Source organism: Kogia breviceps, chromosome 3, assembly GCF_026419965.1.
Source record: "Kogia breviceps isolate mKogBre1 chromosome 3, mKogBre1 haplotype 1, whole genome shotgun sequence".
NCBI lineage: Eukaryota > Metazoa > Chordata > Mammalia > Artiodactyla > Physeteridae > Kogia > Kogia breviceps.
Window position 1 is genome coordinate 150304370 of NC_081312.1, and position 25599 is coordinate 150329968.

The 25599-nt window shown below is 42.2% G+C and overlaps 1 protein-coding gene across 1 annotated transcript in view; it reads left to right on the top strand.

Moving 5' to 3' along the window:
• Window positions 1-11727: 11727 nt before the first annotated feature.
• Window positions 11728-25599, top strand: part of TICRR (TOPBP1 interacting checkpoint and replication regulator) — an 88902-nt gene continuing 75030 nt past the window's right edge. Inside the window, exons 1-6 of the mRNA XM_059056577.2 lie at window positions 11728-12390; window positions 17238-17517; window positions 18785-19023; window positions 20538-20772; window positions 21732-21861; window positions 25461-25599. The exon at window positions 25461-25599 is cut by the window's right edge and continues 1 nt beyond it. Of these exons, the coding sequence (XP_058912560.1) occupies window positions 11728-12390; window positions 17238-17517; window positions 18785-19023; window positions 20538-20772; window positions 21732-21861; window positions 25461-25599 (1686 nt within the window). The remainder of the gene's footprint in view (window positions 12391-17237; window positions 17518-18784; window positions 19024-20537; window positions 20773-21731; window positions 21862-25460) is intronic.

Below are 25599 nucleotides of genomic sequence, written 5' to 3' on the forward strand. Positions count from 1 at the left end.
TGTTATATCTGTTTTATAAGATCCACTCTTGTGAACTTTTAAGTAAAAATACACTCCAGACAGGTAAGTCCCTTCTCTCCTGAGGCCTCCTGTGCTCCTAGACACTGCCACAGACCCCTACCGGGGGCATATGGGACCTCTGCCTGGAGAGTATACCTTCTGCTGCATCGTTAGCTGGCTCTTTCAGCCTGGATGCAGTCTGCGTTCTCCACTGCAAACTTCACACACTCACACCAGCTAAGATTCTGCAAAATGGTTCAGCAGTCCTAAAGCAGGGTGCAAAAATGCCAGGGGCTGACTTACTGGCTCGGTCCTCACATGCACCCCCAAATATTACTGGAGAGGAGAGAGACAATCCCATCTCATGGACCTAAGGACAGCCAGAAAGGGTGAGAAGGGAGGCACATCTGACAGGCTTTTAAGAATTCATTTCTAACCCCCTCAGCAGATTTTGAGGGGGTTAGAAATGAGCCTTTTTGAGCCTTAAGGGGAAGACCATGCCTTCCCCAGAAGCCTGCAGGTGCTTCTGGAAACCTCTTTTCAGCCTCAGATGAGACTATCTGATGATGTGCTTTCTGGTCTGCTGTGCTTTCTAAACTAACCACCGTTAAATCTCCTTTTTTCTTTTTTTAAACTGTAGTAAAATACACATAACATAAAATTTACCATTTTAGGACTTCCCTGGTGGTCCAGTGGTTAAGAATCTGCCTGCCCACGCAGAGGACACAGGTTCAATCCCTGGTCTGGGAAGATCCCACATGCTGCGAAGCAACTAAGCCGTGCACCACAACTACTGAGCCTGCACTCTAGAGCACTCGTGCCACAACTACTGAAGCCCGCACGCCTAGAGCCCATGCTCCGCAACAAGAGAAGCCACTGCAATGAGAAACCTGTGCACTGCAACGAAGAGTAGCCCCCACTCATTGCAACTAAAGAAAGCCCGCAAGCAGCAACAAAGACCCAAAGCAGCAAAAAATAAATAAATAAATAAATAAATTTGTTTTTTTTAAAAAAAGAACGAATTAGGGAATTCCCTGGTGGTCCAGTGGTTAAGACTTCGTGCTTCCAATGCAGGGGGCATGGGTTCCATCCCTGGTCAGGGAAGTAAGATCCCACATGCCGCGTGGGCCAAAAAAAAAAAAAAGAAAGAAAAAGAATGAATTAAAAGCAGGTTCCCCAGTCCTCCACACCCAAACCACTTGGCAGCCCCAAGATGAATGGTGTGATAAAAATCTTACCTTATGGCTTCTATTAGCTAGTCCAGGCCTCACTGGCTTAGCCCAGCTTAGGGCTGTGAAACTGCAGGTCTACTGGCCTAAGTGGAAGGATGGGTAGATTCCTATGGAGAGGGGCCCTCCAGGTCAGCTCCAGCCCTCCCCTCTGCTCTGGCCATGGCTCCATTAGAGAGGCTGCAGTCCTGCCCACCCCCTAAATTGTCTGGGGTCTGCATTAATTCCCAACATTCCACCCCAGACCCCATGGCTTCCCTGAGCCAGGGAAGGATGGGCAGGATGCCATCCAAGACCCTCCAAGAGTAGGGAGGGGAATTTGAGCTCCTTCCTCAAAAGTGAAACTATCCCTCCTTGGGCAGAGCCTGAGGCTGACAGTTGGTCATCAGGGTGAGAATTGCCCCAGTCTGTGTGCAGACTCAGGATCTTTGCAGCGTAACTGGCTTCAGAGAAGGAGTTTAGTCTTAGAAGGAGTTTCAGCCTTGCTCAGTGGCTCCAGAGCCCCCCATCTGCTTTAGTCCCATCTCTTGACAGGCTTCTGTGAGGAGCCTGGGCTACCTCCCCAGGGGACCTTCCTTTTGTCCTTGGGTTCTCACAAAAGTGAATGGACCCAGTGTTCCAGACCATTTCCATAGGACCCAAGGTGAGCTGTTTCTGGGCTCCGTGCAGTCCTGATAAGGCAGGCCTGGGACATGCCTCACTGGCTTCATCCACGGCTTGGCTCTCTTTGCCAGAAAAGGGAGGGCCAGTCCCACAGGGCTCTGAGATTGTACTGGCCCTCAGACATGGGTTGCCTAGGTACTACTGCTGGGTGGGAGTGGAGATGGGGTTGGAGCGAGACGGTAGGGGTCCCAGGCCTCAGGCTAGCAGGGGTCAAGAGAGATGATGGGGCAGAGGTGAGGCAAGCACCACTCAGCCTTATACCTACACTTCTGCACCCCACTCCACCCTCCACCATGCTGAACTGCAGCACTGCCCCTCCAGTAAGTACAGGGACCACTCAATCATCTGTGTGATGTCCAGCAACATCCTTAAGCATTCTGAGCTGTAAAAATGGGGATTCTAGAAAATACCCAGAAGGGTTTTTGGAAGGTTAAATATGAATGTTCTTTGTGTAATGCCAGACACTCAGAAAGTGTGCAATACACATCATTTTCCTCTCTGCTTTCTTCTCTATAACAGTTTTATGCACATTGCTTTGGTTCTATCAGGGAAGCTAGGCAAGCTGGCAGTTCCCAGAAGAGGTGCGGAAGCTACCGTCTTCTCTTTGTGCCCAGAAATACTGTCACCAATGGATGGCTTCCTCCAGAGGCCACCAGCTAACACTGGAGTAGTGACACCCTGGGCGGAACCGATGGCTGGGTAAATGGCTGCTGTAGAGGAGAAACAATGTCCCCGAAGACCCACCCTTTACCCAGACCCACCAAGGACACCTATTCTTCATGTCACTGCCAGTAAAAATTCCCATCTTGAGACTCAATCCAGTTCAGTTAGAATCTGTGGAGGTGGGACCAGCTTTGGGTATTGTTTAAAAGTCCCCAGGTGCTTCTAATGTGTAACCAGGGTTAAGAACTACTGGTCTAGTCCAACCTCCCCATTGTAGAGATAAAAACACACAGGGGGAAATAAAAACAATCTCAGAAAGGTTAAAAGCAATAAAATATTTAAAGTGACAGGGAGAATTTAGTGCAAAGTAGGTGCCCCAAAGAGGGAAGCTATTATTATTTCTATTATTGCTCTAGACAGAGCTGGCTTCAGGGACAGGTGACTTGCACAGTCACACAGGCCCTCATGCTTAGAAGAGCCCTATGCTTGGTTTAATGCTCTGCTGTTGCTGTTTTGAAATTTTTAATTTTTTTTTAACAAGGGGGTCCCACATTTTTCACTTTGCACTGGCCCTGGTCCAAGATCATACAGCTCTTGAAAGCAGAATGGATTATCAAGCCTTTAAAGAAAGTTGAGGAACACATTCAGAGCTCAGAGGCTTGCTGGGTGTGGGGATGACCTGGGTTCATTGCCCAAGGAGCTTCCCTCTCCTGTTCATTCCATCACAGGGAGAAGGGTGCCCTTGCATCTCTTGGAGGAAGCAGTGTAAGAGCTTCAGAGATCCCTCCTACTATTTGTGAAAGGCCCTCTGGAGGAAATAATGCCTGTGAATTATTGTGGGGAGTGCCCAGAAGCATGACTGTCCCTCTAGATGCTACAAATATGTGACTTCCCATCCCTTTATTGGGAAGAGAGGGACCCATGTGCTCCCAGTACAGCCTTGTCAAGTCCTTTTTTTCCCCCCCTGAGAGGCCCATCGTTAAGTTCCCAGACTTCAGCTTTTCTCACACAAACTAAGAGGAAGTAGTTCTGGGGAAAGGTTTCATTCTGGAGCAGGGTGTGTATGCTTCAGAGCCCTTAGTGAAGTGTTGCTGCTACTGCCCTCTGGTGGTAATATATCTGTATCTGCCCAAATTCCTAACACCCTTCCAGAAATACAAAAATGCTTGATAACACACTACAATTCAATTAAAAAAATAATTTATTGCTACTCTGCTAGACACTAGGGATGCAAAGATGAATAAAACACAGTTCTTGCCCTCATAGTTTATAATGTGAAACAAACTCCTAAAGAGATAGCTTGAATTATAGTGCAGTGTGATATTTTAATAAAAACAATGACTCCCGACTTCTGGTTCCAGACAAAATGGAGTAGACATATTTATTCCTAGTCTTCCCACTAGTAAAAGCTAAATATACCCTGGACATTCCACATAAACAAACATAAGAAGACTCTGAGAGTTTGAGAGAAGAGGCAGACTGGCTAGGGCTCTCTTGAGACCCAAGAAATGATATAGCAGTGAGTACCCTGGGCTTCCTTTTTGCCTTTTATATCTAACTGGATACTGGAGAAGCTGGCAACCTAATATGTCAATGGAGGCAGGCAAAAAACAGCAAAACAACAACAAAGCCTGCTCTCTCTAGTCAAAAGACGAGGAAAGAGGGCTTCCCTGGTGGCGCAGTGGTTAAGAATCCGCCTGCCGATTCAGGGGATACGGGTTCGAGCCCTGGTCTGGGAAGATCCCATGTGCCGTGGAGCAGCTAAGCACCACAACTACTGAGCCTGTGCTCTAGAGCCCTTGAGCCACAACTACTGAGCCCTTCAGCCACAACTACTGAAGCCTGCGAGACTAGAGCCCATGCTCCGCAACAAGAGAAGCCACCGCAATGAGAAGCCTGCGCACCGCAACGAAGAGTAGCCCCCACTTGCCTCAACTAGAGGAAGCATGCGTGCAGCAATGAAGACCCAATGCAGCCAAAAATAAATAAATACATTTTTAAATAATAATAAAAAAATAAAATGAACTGCTTAAAAAAAAAGAATGAAACAGAAGCTATCACTACAAACACTGCAGACGTCAAAAAGATAATAAGAGAGTACTGCAAGCAACTCTACTCACATAAATTTGATAAGTTAGACAAAATGGACCAATTTCTTGGAAAACAAAAACTACTATAACTCACCCAACATAAAATATATCATTTGAATAGCCCAACAACTATTAAAGAAGTAGAATTTGTAATTAATAAACTTCCCAAACTCATTTTGTAATATTTAGTTGTGATAAAAATACAGAATATAAAATTTATCCTCCTAATCCTTTTTAAATGTACAGTTCAGTAGTGTTAACTGTATTCACATTGTTGTATAACAACTGCCCAACTCATTTTATGAGGCCAGTGTTCCATGATACCAAAGCCAGACAAAGATAATGTAAGAAAATAAAGCTATAGACCAGGATTCTTTGTGAATATAGATGAAAAAACCTTCACAAAATATTAACAAGGAGAATTCATCCATACACAAAGATAATTATATACTATGACCAAGTGGGATTTATTCCTGATGCCCAAGGCTGGTTCGATATTAAAAAATCAGTCAAGGGACTTCCCTGGTGGTCCAGTGGTTAAGGCTCTGCACTTCCAATGCAGGGGACAGGGATTTGATCCCTGGTCAGGGAACTAGGATCCTGCATGCCGCATGGCATGGCCAAATAAAATTTAAAAAAAGAAAAATCATTCAATGTAATCTAACATGTATACATACAAAAGTCTCATGACCATATCAATAGAAGCAGAAGAATTTGACAAAATTTAACACCCATTTCTGATAAAAACTCCCATAAAACTAAAAATAAAGGGAAAATTTCTCAACTTGGCAGAGAACATCTACAAAACAGCTAACAACAAACTTAATGGTAAAAGGTTGAATGCTTTCCTCCTAAGATCAAAAACAAAGCCAGTATGTCTGCTTTCATCACTTTTACTAAGCCAGCTCAATTAGGCTAGAAAAGGAAATAAAGGACATATAGGTTGGAAAGGAAGTTGTAAAACTGCCTCTATTTGCAGATGCCTTTATGGGTTACCTAGAAAATCCCAAGGAATCTACAAGAAAAACAAAAACCCCCCAAAACTCTCATAGAACTAACACATGAATTTAGTGAGGTTGCAGGATACAAGATCAACATGAAAAAATGGATTGCTTTTCTATATGCTAGCAATGAATACTTGGAAACTGAAGTTAAAAATACAATACCATGTGCAATTGCTCAAAAACAAAAAAAAAGACTTTAGGTATAAAGCTAGCAAAACACGTATAGGACTTGTATGTTGAAAACTACAAAACAAGTTTTCTTTTTAACCAAAAAAATCAAAGATCTGAATAAATGAAGAGACATTACCATGTTCACATATGTATTGGAAGACTCATAGTAAAGATGTCAATTTTCCCCAAATTGATCTATAAGTTTAAAGCAATTCCAGCAAGATTATTTCTAGATATAGGTAGGCTTTTTCTAAAATTTATATGGAAAGGCAAAAGGAACTAGGAGAGCTAAAACACTAGGAGAGCTGCCACATTATCTTACTATAGACAGAGGTTGTCTCCTCCCATTTTAGGCCCGTACTCAATGCCTGCATTAAATTCTTCATGCTTTAGGGACTTCCCTGGTGGTCCAGTGGTTAAGAATCCACCTTCCAATGTAGGGGACGTGGTTTGATCCCTGGTCAGGAACTAAGATTCCCCATGCCGAGAGGCACCTATTCCTGTGCGCTGCAACTACTGAGCCCACACGCTCTAGAGCCTGTGCGCCACAGCTAGAGAGAAGCCCGAGTGCTGCAACGAAAGATTCCTATGTGTCGCAACTAAGACCCGACGCAGCCAAAAATAAATAAATGTTTAAAAAATAAAATAAATTATTCCTGCTAGAATGGTTTCTGAGTCATGCACTGAACCCTCAGCCCTTTTTTTTTCCAGGCGATCCTCATCATCTTGATTTTAACTACTTACAGCTCTGTATGTCCCCTAAGCTGACCCCATCTCCCACCCTTCCTTGACCTCCCTACAGTGTCTTCCGGAATGGTAGTGTACCAGGAACAAACTCCCCTATGTCCTCAGCCCTTCACCTTCCTGCTCCACTGGAAACCTGGCTAATGCCTGTGGATATTACTTCCAGTGTAGGCTCCCCAAGTAAGGGCTATTTTCCCTTTCATACCCCTTATTCCACCTGGCCTGCAGGTGGGAGTAGCTGTCCTCCTTTCCCCTTCTCCGTAAAACCCCAGCCTCTTTGACATTAGACTATACCCTACCTTCTTATCACAGTCATCTGTAGATCTCTTCCTCTTCACTGAGCATTTTGGCCACTGGCTCACTGTCTCTCTCCACCACTGCTCCTGTCATCATTCCTGGTAACTTCAGCATCTGTGAAAATGATCCATCCAACACTAGACCTCTCAGTCAATCATAACAATCTCCCCGAATTCCCCAGCCTCCCTTGCAGCTAGAGGTAGTGCTATGTGACCCATTGAGACTTAAGTCAAAATCTGACGGTGGGGTGGTTTCTGTGAAAGCTTCGCTTTCCTGCCGTGGGATCTGCTCTCTTCTTCCTAACTTGAATATGAATGGGGTGTATGAAGCCTTCTTGTGATTATGAGCGTGGAAAAAGCAGGAGGATGGCACACTTGTTGGTCCTGACATCATTCAACCAAGGAACTCACACCAGAAGCCACTTACCTCCAATCTTCTTGTTATATAAAGGGGAAAAAAGCTATTTTTTAAGCCATTGTGGTCAAATTTTCTGCCCTTGCAGCTGAAATAATTTCTAATCAGTAAACCTCTCCCTGGCGCACATCCTCAAATCCCTCACCTTCCTCTTTCACCTATTGTTCTTGTCCAGCTTCACCAAATCCTGGGGTGTCTAAGGCTGCAAGTCATTCCCCAATATCCATTCTCCCATTTTCCCTTTAGTAATAGAACCGCAAAGTTGCCACAGAGCCCATGGTCACCCAGAAAAAGGGAGGAGCCCACCCTTCTCACCCACCCTTCTCACCCACCCAGACATCAGGCTACTGCACTACTGCAATCCTCTCCCTCCCCATCCCTTTTCTGTATCGTCAGATTTTCAGTCCTTTTTTTTTGGCCATGCTGTGCTGCTTGCAGAATGTTCCCTGACCAGGGATTGAACCCATGCCCTCAGCAGTGAAAGCGCCAAGTCCTAGCCACTGGACCGCCAGGAAATTCCCCTTCACTCACTTCTTGATCATTCCCAACCACATACATTGTAATGTCTCCTACCTTAAAAATACACACACACACACACACACACACACACACACAACATTTCCCTGGCTACCACCTCATTTCTCTGCTCTCCGTTATGAAAAATCTGTTGGCCAGTGAGAGCAGTGAGGTAGGTGTCATGGTCAGTGGGTGTGTGACAGAACTTGCAGAATAGGAGAGAATGGTTTGAAAGTAACTACCAGAGGCAGTAGTAGAGCATTCTTTTGAGAAATACTGCATTGCCAACATTCCTGATGGCAGACAGGATGGATGATAGTTTATGAAAACAGATAGACCCTGGAGAATGAATTGAAAAGTGATTGACTGGGATTCTGAAGAAGTTTTAGGAATACTTTAACCAATTAATTTTGCTTATATTCTTTTTTCTTTCTTTCATATGTACAAGAGTGATAAATGATTTTTTTAAAATTATGTCTACATAAATCTAAAGGAGTTCTTTCATATATAAACCCCCCAAATTTGAAGTGATTAGAAAACAGTGGGTTATTATAATTGGCTGAATTTTTCTTTTAGTGTGACATAAAATAATAAAATCTCACTACCTATATTATCCTACAGTTGATAAATGATAAAAACTCAGATAAATGTTTACCTGCTCTATGAAAGCTCTGCAAAATACTGTCTAGTACACAGTGAACACTCAATAAACTAGCTCTCACTATGACGATATCTTCCAGTGGGGGTGGGAGTGAAGCTTTCTAGTATCTAACTGGACAGACCAGTGCCTTAACCTTTTCTCTGGTAAGATTTTTTTAAAATTAAGGACATGTATATCTCTATTTTCCATCATGATTTTGCATTTGGCTCCAATTTTGGAGCACTTTAGTCCAAATATTCCACCACTGTCCACAGTGATGTGGAATATTTCCTCTGCTGTTTATTTCATAGTACAGAAATAAGCATTTAGCAAGTTGCTGTTTTGATTGATATGTGACCTCTTTAAAATAGGAAACATTTTACTTTTGTCACTACAAGAAAGGTGCTCAGCTGCTGAGTTTTCACTTAAATTAGTTAAGCAGTATGGCAAGGAGGTTTCTTACTTTTATTTTAAATAAAATGTCTTTTATTTTAAATAAAGAGACTTCAAATGTGTCTGGGCCACAAGCTCACCCCCCCCCTATTTCCCATTTATCACTAATGCCTACCATGTCTCATTTCCTTTACCTGTCTGGTGCCTAAAGGTATCCACATTTTCCAGCAATGATAAAATGCTTCTCTCACACTCTTACCCCTCCCAGCCTGGTGTGAGGGTGGCATATCTGGAAACCCCAGCTCACTGTGATGGTTTCTTTTTGGATGGTTTCTTCTTTTGGCAATACTAAACATTCAGTTTAGCGTTGAACTGTCTCTTAAGCATTCTGTGTATTTTTGTTTTAAATTTCCCCTAGGGAAAAATATTAAACTTATTCTTCCTTTACATCCATCCCTCACTTCCACTAACAGTAGGCAGATAAGCAATAACTTTTCGTTAACTAAATAAAAGGGTAGAAGATAGGGAGAGAAAGAGAAACAAATATTAAATAAACAAACAACCTTTAAGGGAGATTGTTGAATGGAGAGGGGAGAAGAAATGCGGATTAAATAGCCAGATCCTGTCACTGTTTTCAGTGAAGACCTAACCAATCAACTTTACTCTTAAAAGTATACTAAGTTCCTCCTTATGAAGCTGGTTTTTCAATCTAGGTTGCAAGCATTGCGCCCTGGGAAACTGCTTTTTGGAATCTGAATTTAATTCCATTTGTGGTTCTGCTGTGTATAAAATCATGGTGGAGATTCTTCAATTGCTCTGAGGTTCAGTTTCCTCTATTTATAGAAGCATGAGTTTAATAATAACTCTTTAGAAGTTAGCTTGGCGAATAGGGAGGAAAATCCTGTCCCAGGGCCTTTGCATTTGCTGTTCCCTCTTCCTGAAACCCTCTTCTCCCAAATGTCCACGGTGCCTCTCTCCCTATCCTGCATACTCCTACCTACTTCATATTCCTTTTTCCACTTAATTCTCCGCCAAAGATTTTATCACCACCTAACATATTATATCTTTTACTTATTTGTTTGGCTCCCCCTATTGGAATGTAAGCTTCCCAGGGGAAATATAGTTAGCTCTTTTGTTCCCTGTAATGACTATTTGTTGAATGATGAACAACACAACGGGTGTGTACAGTTTTAGTAACCACCTGACACATTAAGACTAAAAAATGTTTGTGACTCTAAAATGACAGTCGGTGGATCAGGAAAAGTCCATGAATAAAATAAACTGACAATCTACGAAGTATCATTGGTGGTCTTTCTTGAAACAACTGGTTCAGAGAATCTCAGGATTGGAAGGATATTTAAAGGTAGGCCAGTCCTAGCTAGAGAGAGTTTAAATTCTCCTCTGCTGTTAGAACAAATAATAGGGATTTCTCCCATCTGGAGTCACAAACTTCTCTACAATTGAGGATTCTTCCATTTGCAACAAAAGGTTCCTTTTCATTAAGAGTATTCCCCCCCTCCTTGAATGTAAAAGTAAAATAAAAATATAGAACTTTAACTTTTTTTTTTTTTTTTTTTTTTTCCTGCGGTACGCGGGCCTCTCACTGTTGTGGCCTCTCCCGTTGCGGAGCACAGGCTGCGGAAAAATATAGAACTTTAGAAAATTAAAAGAAAAAAAAATTTTTTTAATTACCATCTCGTTACACAGATACAATTAAAAACAACTTTCAGTACTCAGTATTATCTTAACAGTTCAAAAAAATACACATAGGTAGATAGAAAATTTGGGGATCTCATTGCATGTGCGGTTTTGAAGTTTTTTCCATCTAACATTACATATAAAAACATTACTTTAAAAAGCTGCACGATGTTCCCCTTGGGGGTGCACCATACTTTATTTAATCATTCCCAAACTGTTTCCATTTTTTCTCAAATTAAACTTTTATCCTGATCTTCGATTACCTTCTTCAAGAGAAACGCTTAGAAATTACTAGGGCAAAGGAAGTGAACTTTTTTAAAAAAAATAAATTTATTTATTTATTTATTTTTGGCTGTGTTGGGTCTTTGTTTCTGTGCGAGGGCTTTCTCTAGTTGCGGCGAGCGGGGGCCACTCTTCATCGCGGTGCGCCGGCCTCTCACTGTCGCGGCCTCTCTCGTTGCGGAGCACAGGCTCCAGACGCGCAGGCTCAGTAGTTGTGGCTCACGGGCCCAGTTGCTCCGCGGCATGTGGGATCTTCCCAGACCAGGGCTTGAACCCGTGTCCTCTGCATTGGCAGGCAGATTCTCAACCATTGCGCCACCAGGGAAGCCCCAGGAAGTGAACTTTTAATTTTTAATATTTTTTTCTTAAATTACATAAAATTTAAGTCTCCGCCATCAGATCCCGCTCCATAGAAAGTCTAGGGTGGCTTTAAACCAGTTCGATTCAAACCATCCCAAATTCTCTTCCCCTACTATTTTCAAGGTCTTAGTAAACCTCTCCCAGTACAATCGCACGGACTCAGTCCTCCTTCGGAAGAGAGAAACTTAGAGCCACTGGCCCCCAGCACCACCTCTTTAAATTTTAAAACGAAGGCCCAGGCCAATGAACGTTAAGTTTCTCCCGGAACACAGTGTCCCGCCCGCCGTCCCGCAGACCACCAATCAAGCAGGGTTCTTCTCCATCACCCTCCCAATCAGCGCCAAGGATGAAAGTGGCTCACGTAACTTACGTAAGGCAAGCGACCAATGGGAGCTGACTTTGGGGGTTAGCTCCGCCAATGCCAGCAGCCCTTGGAGAGCGCGGGACGCTTTCGACCAGAGTCCCTGAGAGAAGCAGAGAATGGCGCTGGTTCTTTGAAGCGAGGGCCTAGGAGAGAGCGGCGCCGGACCCGGCTCTAAACCTGAGGTGGCTGCGCGGCTGACATGGCCTGCTGTCACAACGTAATGCTGCTGCTGGACACCGCGGGAGGCGCCGCTGGTGAGAGCCCGGTCCGGCGGGTCGCCCTGCGCCTCCTCACCTATCTGAGTTGCCGGTTCGGCCTGGCCAAGGTCCGCTGGGCCTTCAGGTTCTTTGACTCTCAGGGTGCGCGGAGCCGGCCTTCCCGCGTGTCTGACTTCCGCGAGCTGGGGGTCCGCTCCTGGGAGGACTTTGAGGAGGAGCTGGAGGCCAGGCTCGGGGATGGCGCCCACGGCGCCCACCTGCCGGGCCCGGCGCCCAGGGCCACCCACACGCACAGTGCCCTTATGGAGACGCTGCTAGACTATCAGTGGGACCGGCCCGAGATCACATCGCCCACGAAGCCGATCCTGCGTAGCAGCGGGAGGAGACTGCTGGACGTGGAGGGCGAGGCCAAGGAGGCCGAGTCCGCCCTCGGCGGCTTTGTGAACGCCGTCTTCCTCCTAGCCCCCTGTCCGCATTCGCAAAGGGAGCTGCTGCAGTTCGTGTCCGGGTGCGAGGCCCAGGCCCAGCGCCTGCCGCCTACTCCTAAGCAGGTGATGGACAAGTTGCTGCCCAAGAGAGTCCAGGAAGTCATGATAACCCGAAAAATCACTTTGTACTGGGTGGATACCACCGAGTGGCCTAAGGTAAGATTACACAGCGAACTCAGATTTTAGTACGTGGTGCTGATGAACTAGAACTTGACAGCGTCTGCAGAGCAGCTCGTGGACCCAGAATGAGACTAACATGACCAATAGGTGTCCCTTCAGAAGGAAAGTTCTGGGGTCACAAAGAGGGACATTCATCACAACGGGATAGGTAGGTCCTCTGTACCTACAGATTCAACGCGTTTGAGGTCCTTCACAGTTTGGGCCCTATCTGTCTTCCCAGACTTAATCTTTCCTACACACGACCCTTATTCCGGACCGTTGAAACAGTTTAATTGGCCAACAGGCCTTGACGGCTTGTTTTGTCTTAACAGTGAAACGCCACTGCTGTGGCAGTTTAAATCACACTCATTCTTTAGGGCCTTTGCCCACATGGCAACTACTCAATCTCAACTTCTGAATATCCAAACACTTTTGTGGCACTTCCCCTTTCTCCTTTATATGTTCTAGTCATGCAGTCCCTCACCTTCCATCTAGCCTAGAAATAACCTCAGAGGCAGGCACACACATCTCTGTATCTCCTGCAGATATGTCGTTGCTTGTTATAGGTGTTCAGAAAATATTTGTTGACCAAATGGACAAATTCTTATGTACTTACAGTCCTAAATGGCTAATTTGTATTTTCCTTGAGGCAGTGGAGCCCCTGCTCTAATGACAAGTATAAATTTCTACCTCCATCATTTTCTTCCTGTCACTTCACTTTGTCAGTAAATAACTTCATTTGAGGAGCCACTACATTGAGTACCGACTACATTGTTTTAGCTGCTGGGGATGCGGTGGTCAGCAAAGTGGGGTTTACCTTTTGGAGGAAGATATATTATACAGATATGGTTAACAGATTAAACAGATAAACAAGTGATAGGATTTCAAATAATGCTGTCAAGAAAATAAAGCTGAGTAAGGGGCTGACGGTGGGGCAGAGGAAGTAGAAGCAGGAGACAGTTGTAAATAGGGTTGTAGTCAGGGAAGGCCTTTTTGAACAGAGAACTGAATGGTGAAGGAGGAGGATAGTGAAGGTTGGGCAAGAACATTCCAGGCAAAGAGAAGAGCCAGTGTAAAGATTTGAGCTGGAAATGAGCCTAGTTTGTTTCAGAAACAAAAAGGCAAGGAATGCTGAAACCTAGTAGGCAAGGGCAAGCATAGTAGGAGAGGAAGTTAGAAGGTAGCAGAGGCATATCTGTAGGGCCAAGGTAATAAATTCGGATTTTGTTCTAATTGTTGGGAAAGTGGCTTAACCAGGTGAAAGATGTGATTGCATCTGTTGGAAACATATGTCACGAAAGTAGGGGTGGGTTAAATTGCAAGGTTGCAAATGGGAAATGAGCAGATACTTAACACAAATAATGATATAGTGGGTTAAAATTTCCAAATTGCTTTCAGATGCAAAGCCCAAGGAAGGCTTAGCAAATGCAACGTAAGGCAGCAGTGGCTGGTCAAAAGAAAAGGAAAAGGCAAAAGTGTTTAAGGGAATGGTAAACATTGACGGAGAAAATGGGATCCTAAAACTTAGTTTGTTTAACGCAGCAAATCAAGTGTTGGACACAATACACAACATATAAGGGCTCAATTTGGGAGAGTTGGTATTAAATCACATCAAAGACTTTGTGCTGGAATTGTATTTTATCAAATACTGGCTAGAAATAAGTCTTAGCAGATTGGGCTTGGAGATTCTTTTTCTCTTTTCTGAATGGCATTAAAATAAGTAGGTTGACAGGATCTTTTTAAAGATTCTTCCAGTTCGCACATCCCATCATCTGTGGAGATGGGTCTTCTCTGAGGCTTCTTAACATCTGTTATGTTGTTTCCCATAAGAAAAAGCCCATCAGATAATCTTAAGCTTTTCTGGAATTTTTTTTCTGGTGTAGATCTGTCTTTTCCTGTTCAAAAGCCTCTGTGGAGGCAAAAGGGAGACTTAGGTTCTGTCCTTGGGGAGCTCTCACTATGAGGGTAGAGAGAAGAGAAGAGAAATTCCAGGGCCTGCCATGTGGAGCTTACAGTCTGGGAAGTAAAACTGGGAGAAACAGACTCAGGGAGGAGGGAATCCAAGCACACAGAACTCTTGCAAAGATATAGGATAGAAGGGAGCACCAGAGACCTCTCTCACATTTTCCACTTTATGCCCCTGATTTACTCAACACATACCTGTTGTTGAACAAACTGCGAGGTATGCTGAGTACTGGGTGCACCATTAGTGAGCCAGACAGATGTGGTCCCTGCTGTCTTGGAGCTTATAGTCTTGTGGACATTTATAAATCCCTATATTTGAAACTACCACTAGGACTTGTCTGTTACTTAGCCCATAATGTACATAAAAATGAAAAATGTAGCCATAACCTATATACTGGTTGTGGGTTGTTTTTTATCATGTTCATATATTTTTAATCAAAGCTAATGCCCTTTTTAGCTCCTTTTAAAGTTTTACTTTTCATTTGCCAAGCAATTTTATTTTTCCTGGCTGGTCCTCTGACTGAAATAATTTCAACAAATTTTTTGTTTCCCTTTGGTGGAAAATCCTAATCAGGATCTATGACACCTGAACTGGCTTACCATTCTCCCCCTTGGCAGTGAGCACAGGTGTGGATATATGGGTGGTAACATCAAATACTAATTGATTAATCTATCACAGCATTTTCCAAACTGATAGGCATAACCAAAACAAAAGTTTGGCAATACATTGCTTATCTTCACTACATGTGATAGTTTCTGTTGTGCTCTGATATTTTCTTTCCTGGTTTTTATCTTTAACACAGATCTTAACCCATTCAGTTGATTCATCATAGGGTCTGTCCAAGTTCATCAGGATCACAATCCTCATTTTATTTTTATTTATTTTTATTTTTTTTATTTTTCCAGTACGCGGGCCTCTCTCTCGCGGAGCACAGGCTCCGGACGCGCAGGCTCAGCAGCCATGGCTCACGGGCCTAGCTGCTCCGTGGCATATGGAATCTTCCCAGACCGGGGCACGAACCTGTGTCCCCTGCATTGGCAGGTGGATTCTCAACCACTGCGCCACCAGGGAAGCCCACAGTCCTCATTTTAAAAGCACTATCCAAGAGAGTCGTGGGTTCTTAGACTGGACTATCATTACCTTGATGTGAACTTGGGCACCCTTTGAATTTCAATATAATGGAAAGTTTGGAGAGGACCTAGAAGACCCTTCTAGTTCTAATTTTTCACATTCACATAGCAATTTGTGGTTCACAGTTGTCAACTCACCCGTGGAGTAGGCAAAGCAGCATGATCAATGTATTCTAGGGTAGGTGCTCCTTCATGTGCCCATAGTACCTGAATATTGTCATGGTATATTGTGATTCTGAGTTAAATATTTCATGTTATTGCTTTTTTACTCACCCCACCCTTGACTTTAAGATCATAGAAGACAGGGACTATGTCTTGCTAGTTCATGGTATTATCATCCTGGGTCCTTGGACTCTTTAATCAATAGAAATTGATAAGAGGCCAGATGAGAAATTCAGTCAAGGCTTTACTGGGACTCGTGCTGTACAAGGGAGCAAGAACAAGAAACGGGCCCTTCCTACTCCCCAGAGGGGGGCGGGGGCCTGGTTCCTTAAATGGGGGTGTAGTAGGAGCAGATTGGTGGGCTGGGCAGGAAGCGTAGCTTAAGTGGTCTGTGCACCCCCTTGGTACTGTGTGCAGGGATCATGCTCAGTACCCTGCTTTTGCTCTCAGCGCCTCAGAAATGGCAGTTGATTTATGGCCTTTTTGTATCCTGTTGTTCATAATTGCCCTGACTGCATGCAGTTATTTTTAGTCCCTTATAGTTTCTTTGTATTGGTTTGTCCAGGTGCAAGCACTCCAATAAAGGGTCCCATGTCCCAGCCTATCTCAATGGCACATAAAGGTTGCTCAATAAAAGTTTGCTGAAAGAAGGTTGGATGAAGAGTCAGCTCTGTGTGAAGGAGTGAGGAATGGCTTTTACAGAGACAGCAGGGTTTGAGCTAGATAATGAAGTATAATAAGCATCCAGTTGGTGAAGATGGAAGGGGAATACACAGCAAACAGAATCAGTAAAAACATGGAAGCATTGTAAAATGTGGCATGTTCAGGAAACAGCAAATGGTTCAGTGTGCCTGGAAGGTAGGGATGGGTGAGGGAAGGATAATGTGTTTGGAAATATTGTTTAGAGCTGGGTTGTAAAGGGCTTTATGGCTATACTGTAGGGAAGTGGAAAGCCCTTCAGAGTTTTTACAGAAGTAGCATGATCGGATATGTAGTTTCAAAGAATACTTAAAACAAAGGAGGAAAGATTGGAGGCAGAGCACAGACTGTAAGCTGCAGTAAGAGTCCACACTTTAGTGGAAACACTGAAGATAGAACTGAGAAGACCTGTTTGGTCTCCACACAGACCCGTGGGTGCGGGCAGGGTGGGTGAGTTTGTGGTGATCACCCTCTAAAGGAGGTGCTCCTGCATCTCTCCTGTGACACTTGGCCGCCGTTGTGTTGTGGAGGACATGATTTTTTTTATTAACGTGTAATGACTTTGCATTCCTTCTAACGTTTTATGATTTCTCCCTCGTGAGTTGCATCACTTCTATTCCTTGACAGAAGATGGAATTGAAGTGCTATTTTCACTATATAGGTGCTTTCTTGAAGGCATATTATATAGCAGTTATTCAAGGCATATTATATAGCAGTTATGCAAGTAATGGGATGCTGGCCATTATTTGTGTTTGGTTCAAGAAATACATTAATTGTGTAATTTGATCCTTTAATGTACATATCAACTTTACTTTCTCCTCATTTCCCTTAGGTTTATAAATGCCTAACTTACAATAACCCAAGATTCTTTGTCATTTTTATTTTAGTTGTGGGAATCTCCAGACCACCTTGGGTACTGGACAGTATGTGAACTGCTCCACCATGTAGGAGGCACTGTCTTGCCATTTGAAACTTTCAGCCAGGATTTTACTAAAGCTGGGGAAACACTGCTTGGTAGTGAAAGAAAGCTGTCAAGGGAACCTCACCTCTCTTCATGGATTTCAACTCTGCCAACTGATTCCACTTTAAACTGTTTGCTGTATAATTCTCCTGAGTATGAAGCCTCATTTCCACAGGTGGAAGGAACATTATTTTTCCCTGTTGAAGGTAAGCAAATAAGACTTGGGGCCAGGGGCGGGGGATGAGTGGTGATGGGGTGGTTGGTCTGGGTTTCATTCATTTCTGCAAGGCAGACCCATGAATTCTTTAGAATTTAGAATTTCCAGCAGCCTAGGCACTCCATTAACGCTTGTCATTGAAAGATATCTAAGCAAAATTAGAGATACCACAGGAAAGGACTGAAGTTTGGTACAACTGTAAGCCCATGTAAAAAGGACAAGTGAATGTTTTTAAAGAGTTTCCCAACTTTTTGCAAAGAAGGATAATATTGTTCAGGTGCCCAAGCAAATGGGTAATAAGGTTTCACTGCTTCATAAAAGAGATTGATAAATTGAAGATCATAGAAAATCAGTGATTGACTCAGAGAAGAAATAACAAATTAGTCAGTTGAAGCAGAAAATGATGCCTGGTACCAGGAAGAGCCAGCATGTTGGAATGTTCATAAATTTGCTTTATCATATGATTTGCTGTATAGTGAATCAAATTTCTGAATCATTATGTAGTCACATAAATAATACCATATAGAGATATATACATAAAACTATATTATATATAGGGCTTCCCTGGTGGCTCAGTGGTTGGGTGTCCACCTGCCGATGCAGGGGACACGGGTTCGTGCCCTGGTCCGGGAGGATCCCTCATGCCACGGAGCGGCTGGGCCTGTGAGCCATGGCCGCTGAGCCTGCACGTCCGGAGCCTGTGCTCCGCAGCGGGAGAGGCCGCAGCGGTGACAGGCCCGCGTACCGCAAAACAAAACAAAAACTATATTATACACTATGGACAATTTAAGGAAATTTCAAGAGTAGTTTTGAAACTTTCAGCCAGGATTTTACTAAAGCTGGGGAAACACTGCTTGGTAGTGAAAGATGTTAAGGGAACCTCAACTCTCTTCATGGAAAGCAGTTTTGTCTTACATGGTCTTTAGAATTTAAACTCGTAAGATAGGATGCACTGTATTTTATGGATTTAAGAAGCAGTGGATTGTGTGTGTGTGTGTTGCTTGAATACTTATTTCTAAGTTATAATTATTGAGAAGTTCTGAAATCAAGTCACACCATTGTAATTCCAGTCATATACAGCTTTACCTATAGAGCTGAATGACTTACTATGATAGCAGTAGAATGAGGGTTGAAGTGTGAACAAAGTGACAATACTAGTACCTTGGCTGGCAATCTAATTTTTTTCTCTTACTATTAAGTCTCTTATTAGGAGCTACTTCTTATATTAGAATTTCAATATTCTTCATTTCTAACAGGCAAAGAGATTCAAGAAACATGGACAGTTACTCTAGAGCCCTTGGCCATGCATCAGAGACATTTTCAGAAACCAGTCAGAATTTTTCTAAAAGGCACAGTGACCCAGTGGTCCCTCCCAACAAGCTGCACTTTGGGCACTGATAGCTGGATGCTACAAAGTCCAGAGGGTAACAAATCAACTCAGAGGATGTTATTTCAGCAGCTGGTAAACAGGCTGACTGCTGAAGAGTTACATCTGGTAGGTATCTTCCACATGGCAAGTTATTCTGGTCTAATAACACACTGGTAAAGTGAAATAAGTGCATTTATGAAATGCCAAGGAGTACCCTACATAACACAGTCTCAGTGAAACAGATGATATTTTTGCAAGTATTATAGCATCGTGACAATGCTCATTATTGAAGAAACAGCTTATAAAAATTGCATGTACTTTGAATCCAATTAAACCAAATTATATTCACTAGGGAAGAGGCAGTGGGCCAAATGGAATGATTATATTAGGGCAGTGAAGTGATGGGTGGTTTCTCATTTTTTTAATGTTGCATTATGTATTTATTACCTTTATGTAATATATTTCATTTTTTAAAAAAACCCTACATTGTAAAATTAGATATACTAGTGTCCAGTAGTTATGCAAATTTAGTAATGTCTTCTGAAAAGGAATATATACATACCCAGATTTGATATAAATTTAGTAATGTCTTTTGAAAAGGAATACATACATACCCAGATTTGATATAAAGGTGATGCTAATTTTTTAACTACCAGTAATTCCTTACCTTACTTTGTCTTTTGCTTTTGTAACCTCAGAAAGCTTTTATCTTCTGGATTCCACTGTAAAACATTCCAGAGAAAAACTGGGTAGTCATTTGGACAAATGTTGTTCTAAGAGTTGTGTGCTCTGACAAAGCACTGGAGTCAGGGCATCAGGTGACCTGGATTAGATCTCAGCTCTGCTGCCCACCATGTGGTCTGAATAAATCCCCTTAAGTGGTAGAATTGATTCCTAGTTAAGAGCATGGGTTTCAAATTCATACACTTTTGGCCTCTGCCTCTTATTAACTGGGTGACAAACAGGTTGCTTATTCCTCAACCTCAATTCCTCCTCTATAAAAAGGGGAGGGCTTTCCTGGTGGCGCAGTGGTTGAGAGTCCGCCTGCCGATGTAGGGGACGTGGGTTCGTGCCCCAGTCCGGGAAGATCCCGCGTGCCGCGGAGCGGCTGGGCCCATGAGCCGTGGCCGCTGAGCCTGCGCGTCCAGAGCTTGTGCTCCACAGCAGGAGAGGTCACAACGGTGAGAGGCCCGCGTACCGCAAAAAAAAAAGGGGGGGGGGGATAATTTTTTTTTTTTTTTTTTGCTGTGCCTCATGGCATGCAGGATCTTAGTTCCCCAACCAGGGATCGAACCCATGCCCCCTGCAGTGGAAGCACAGAGTCTTAACCACTGGACCGCCAGGGAAGTTCCGATAATAATCATTTTTACTTCAGAGTGGTTATGAGAATCCAGTGAGTTATAATAAGTGCTTAGTAAATATTCCTAATACCCTTAGGTTTTTCTTATCTGTAAATTGAGGGATTAGGATTAGATGATCAGTAAGTTCAATTCTAGCACTAATATCCATGAAGTCTGTCTTTTCCAGTTTTCTTTTATATTAATCATTGGATGAAACTATCATTCTGTCTTTTACTAAACTACATGCCTTTTTAGACATATGTCAACAATATTCCCAACTAATTAGATCTTCTTATGTAGGTTACCAGTGTGGACCCTGGTGAAGACTGGCCCCCCATCACTGGAGTTATTTCCCCCTTCTCTGCCAGTGCTACAATTCTCACTGTGTTCCACACCAAGGAGGCTGAATTTCACAGACATTTTCTCCAAACAGTTGTGGCAGAGAGCCCCCAGGATTCAGCTTCCCTTTTTTCTGAGGTTGTGGATGGTGTATTGGATCAGATTCACAATTCACTTGAAGATCCTGCTACCTCAGGTAAGCTTCTGAAGCAATAACTACCATACTCTAGGTTAGTGGTTTACCATCTTTTCTAGCAACATAACTTTTTTTCAATGTGCTCTTAGTAGAGCCCAATATCTGTTATAAAACAGATATTGTTATAAAAGTAGGCTACAATATTTCTGGCAGTTTAAATCATTATTTATAGAAATCCTGAAGCACTTCTGAGGCCAAAGGCTCAGTGAAACCAGTTTGAAATCGAAGGTATAAGAGGAAACCTGATTTTTAATATGTTTAATAAAGACTACATGTAAAACTGTTATGATTCTGTCTTCCACTTTGTTGCACTGTTACTGATATGATACAAGCCTTATTTATGCTAGATAGATAGAAATATAATCAATTTGATATTTCTTCCATTCATATTTACTCAATAGATTTATTGAGTGCCTGCTGTATGTCAGGCTCTGTTCCAGGGGCTGGGAGTACATTAGAGAACAAAATAGACAAAGGTCTCTGTTCTTAAGACACTTATCTAGTCAGGGGAGACAAGACAATAAATTAAATAAGGAAATTATATAGTATGTTTGAAAGAGTTAAGTGCTATAGTTATAAAGCAGAGAAAAAGGAATGGGGAGTGTTAAACAATAGGAGGATTGTAATTTTAAACAGGCCTTGTTAAAAAAGTGATATCTGATCAAAGGCTTTGAAGGAAGTGATAGGGATAGAACATTGTAGAAGCCATAGTAAGTGCCAAGGTTTGTGTGTCTGGTGTGTTTGAGGAACAGTCAGGAAGCCCGTGTTTGCACATTTTCATAGACAACATAGGCCTGTTGGGATTGGGGGTGCAGCTGAAGGAACAGTGTTAATGATGCTGCTTTGTCTGTCCTTTGGAAGAATGCAGTCAGTCCAAGGGAGGAGCAAGTGCTTGGAATTATTTGCTTTGCTTCTAATGCCACTTTTCCTCTTCCATCTCTGCTCCTTTGTTTCTGTAGCTCCGCCTACTCCAGAATGGGCCCAGCAGGAGCTTGGCCGCACAGCTCCCTGGAATTCTGCTGTTGTGGAGAAGTGGTTTCCTTGCTCTGACTTTAGTGGCGCCAGTTCAAATTTGATGGAGTCATTTTGGTAAAACTTATTTTTTTTCTCTGGGTATTGATTATTGAAGTCAGCTCTCAGTTATCTGCATGTGAGTTTGTTGTTGTTCTTAACAGACCACCTTTTCTGAGTATAGTCCAATAATATTAAAAACTAATTACAAATGGAGAATATTGTTTAATGGGTATAGAGTTTCAGTTTTACAAGTTGAATGCTGGAGATGGATGGAGATGATGGTATTATGAATATACTTAATACCACTGAATTATGTACTTAAGAGTGATTAAGATGATAAATTTATGTTGTATATTTTATCAGAACTAAAAATTTAGAAAAAGTTAATTACAAAAACAAAATACACTCATAGATGTCAGGAAATATTTAGTATTAAATCTCAGTAAAAAAGGAAATTAGCAAACTTGAATAATGCAGCTAAATTTATACTTAAAGGAAAATTTAAAGTATCTTTTGAAGAGAAAAATTAAAAACCAATTAGCTGAGACCAACACACAAAGTAATACAAGAGTAAACCCAAAAATTAAAAAAAGAAGGCAATAATAATCAAATAGAAATCAAGAGAAACAAAAGATGATTCTTTGAGAAGCCAAATAAAATAATCTATAGCAAGATTGAGCTACTTGTATGAGCAGTCATAAATAATATTGGAAATGTAAAAGATATGGCAGAAATTCAAAATATTAAGAAGTAAAGTTGAGGTTTATTTTTTTCCATAAAGATACCCAGTTGTTCCAACTCCATTTGTTAAGACAATCTTTTTCTCAATCACTGTGGCACCTTTGTCAAAATCAGTTGACCACCAACGTGCAGGTCTATTTCTGGAAAGAGGCTAGTCCAGAAATTATGTTAATACCACATTATCTTGAGTAGTGAAATCAGGTAGTCTGTGTCCTCTCAACTTTGTTCTTTTATTTTCTCAGAATTGCTTTGGCTATTTTAGACTCTTTGCATTTCCATGTAAATTTTAGAATCAGCCTGTTTCCACACACCCAAAAAAGGCCTGCTAGGATTTTTGATTGAGTGTGTATTGAGCTTATAGGTCCATTTGGGAAGAATTGACATCTTATAATAATGAGTTCTGATTCATGGACATGGTACAGCTCAAAAAGGCTAAGAGCATAACAGGTGCACCTTCCCATATGAGATAGCAAAATTTACCATAAAGCTCTAGTAAATAACATAGTGTGGTATCAGTGCAAGGATCAACAGACCAGCAGAGTAGAAGCAGCAGGGAAAGAATAGACTATTCAGTAAATGGTGGTGTTAATGATTGGCTATCCAGAAGAAAAAAGATGAAAAATTAGATTTCTACTTCACAGCATACATAATGATAAATTACAAATAAACTGAAAAACCAAACGTGAAAAGTAAAAACTTTAAAATTGTAAGAAGGAGAAACACTAGGCTAAGGATGGATTTCTCAAATAAGACCTAAAAAATTCAAACCATGAAGGAACACATATATGACTATAATGAATTTTAAAACGTCTATATGATGAAGACTAGTCATAGACTCGGGTAGCTGTAATCCATATAACCAGCAAAGGATTAGTATCCAAATTAGTACAGATCTCCTAAAAATAAGAAATCCAATAGAAAATTGGGCAAAGAATGTGAACAAGCAGGGTTTCCCTGGTGGCGCAGTGGTTAAGAATCCACCTGCCAATGCAGGGGACACGGGTTCGACCCCTAGTCCAGGAAGATTCCACATGCCACGGAGCAACTAAGCCTGTGTGCCACAACTGCTGAGCCTGCGCTCTAGAGCCCGCAAGCCACAACTAGTGAGCTCACATGCCACAACAACTGAAGCCTGTGTGCCTAGAGCCCATGCTCTGCAACAAGAGAAGCCACCGCAATGTGAAGCCTGCGCACTGCAACGAAGAGTAGCCCCCGCTTGCCACAACTAGAGGAAGCCCACGCGCAGCAACAAAGACCCAACGCAGCCAAAAATAAATAAATAAAATAAATTTTTTAAAAAATTGTGAACAGGCAATTCACATGAGGAAATCCAACAGAGCTGTAATTTGGAAAGATACTCAGCGTAGGCAAGCGGAAATTAAAACCACAACATGGAAAAACCAGATTCTATTTTATACCTATTAGATTGTCAGAAATTAGCATGTGGGGAAATGAGCACTTTTTAGATGGTAGAAGTGTAAAATGGTTACAACCATTTTAGAAAACAATGTTCCTAGTAAAGCAGAAACTTCACATACTCTGACACTCAGCAATTCTACTTCTAGGTGTCTGCACTGAAGAAATTTTTGCACAAACACAAGGAGAGCTGTGCTAGAATGTTCATTTCCAGTGGAAAGGACTAGCAGACTCTCAGCAGGGAAATGGATAAATAAATTACAGTATAGTTATACAATAGAATATTATACATAGATTAGTAAAACTGAATAAACCAGAGCAACATGTGAAAAATATGTTGAGTGCAAACAAAATTGCCAAAGGATGGTGTTGTATGATACCATTTTCATAAGATTTACAACATATGAAACAGCAGTTTGTTTTGTTACATATGTATGTCTCTGTAAATAAGGTACGCACGAATCTAGGAATACCTCTGGGAGGAAGGGATGGGAAGAAATTGGGTGAGGCTTTCTCTGTGTCCATGATGCTTAATTTCATTTTTAAAAAAATCTGAAGCAGATACAGTAAATTAACGGGGGGAAAAAGCAACCCTCCTCACTGCTCAAGGAAATACCAGCACACTTAGGAGAATTAGGCTGCTTCAGACCTGCTGCTTGTATGAACTAATTCAACTAATGGCACCATAACTTTCTCCTACTTTTAAGTCAGATGATATAAGATAATGGAAGATAATGAAATAGAAATAATACATTTTGAAAGTTGTGCTATTTTCATTATTTCCTTAGTGACTGATATTTAGCTGTAGGCGGCAAAGCAGTTAATAACTAATCATCTCCCCTGCCCTATTTCTTTCCTTGCTCATCAATCCCAAATTAGTTTACTAGAGTGTGAAATAATTATTCAGAAGTTATTCTGATACTCTACACTGTATTACATCATCTTGTACCTTAATGTATGGAAACTGGGTAAAAATTATGGAGGCCCAGAAATGAGTGAAATAGTTGCCATAATTAGACATGTATCCTAGGACATGAAGAATAAAAGTCAATACTGTATGTGTTAATACATTAATGGTTTTGTGAACAGGTAGCTTCTGCCTCTGAATTTATACAAATCATAAATGAGAAGAGGGACATTTTCCCTCCTGAGAAAAAATACTTTTGAAGGCATCTTGTGGAGACATCTTTTTTTTTTTTTTCTTCTCTGTACGCGGGGCCTCTCACTGTTTTGGCCTCTCCCGTTGCGGGGCACAGGCTCTGGACGCGCAGGCTCAGTGGCCGTGGCTCACGGGCCTAGGCGCTCCGTGGCACGTGGTATCTTCCTGAACCGGGGCACGAACCCGTGTCCCCTGCATCGGCAGGAGGACTCTCAACCACTGCGCCACCGGGGAAGCCCTGGAGACATCTTTTGATTAGCTTTTAAAAGGATAATGAATATTGTTGTTGCTTTGTTTTTAAAGCATTTTGGAAAATCAGAATTTCAGCTTTGTATTAGACATCTTGACTTATTCACAGGTTACTACAGGCTGCCTCATCTAATAAGGAAGAGCCTTCCAAAACTGAAAGTGAATTGACACGTTGCCTCTCTGAGCTCTACCAGAGAAAGTCTCGTGAAGAATACACTGTGTCCAATCAGGAAGACAGCAAAAAGAAG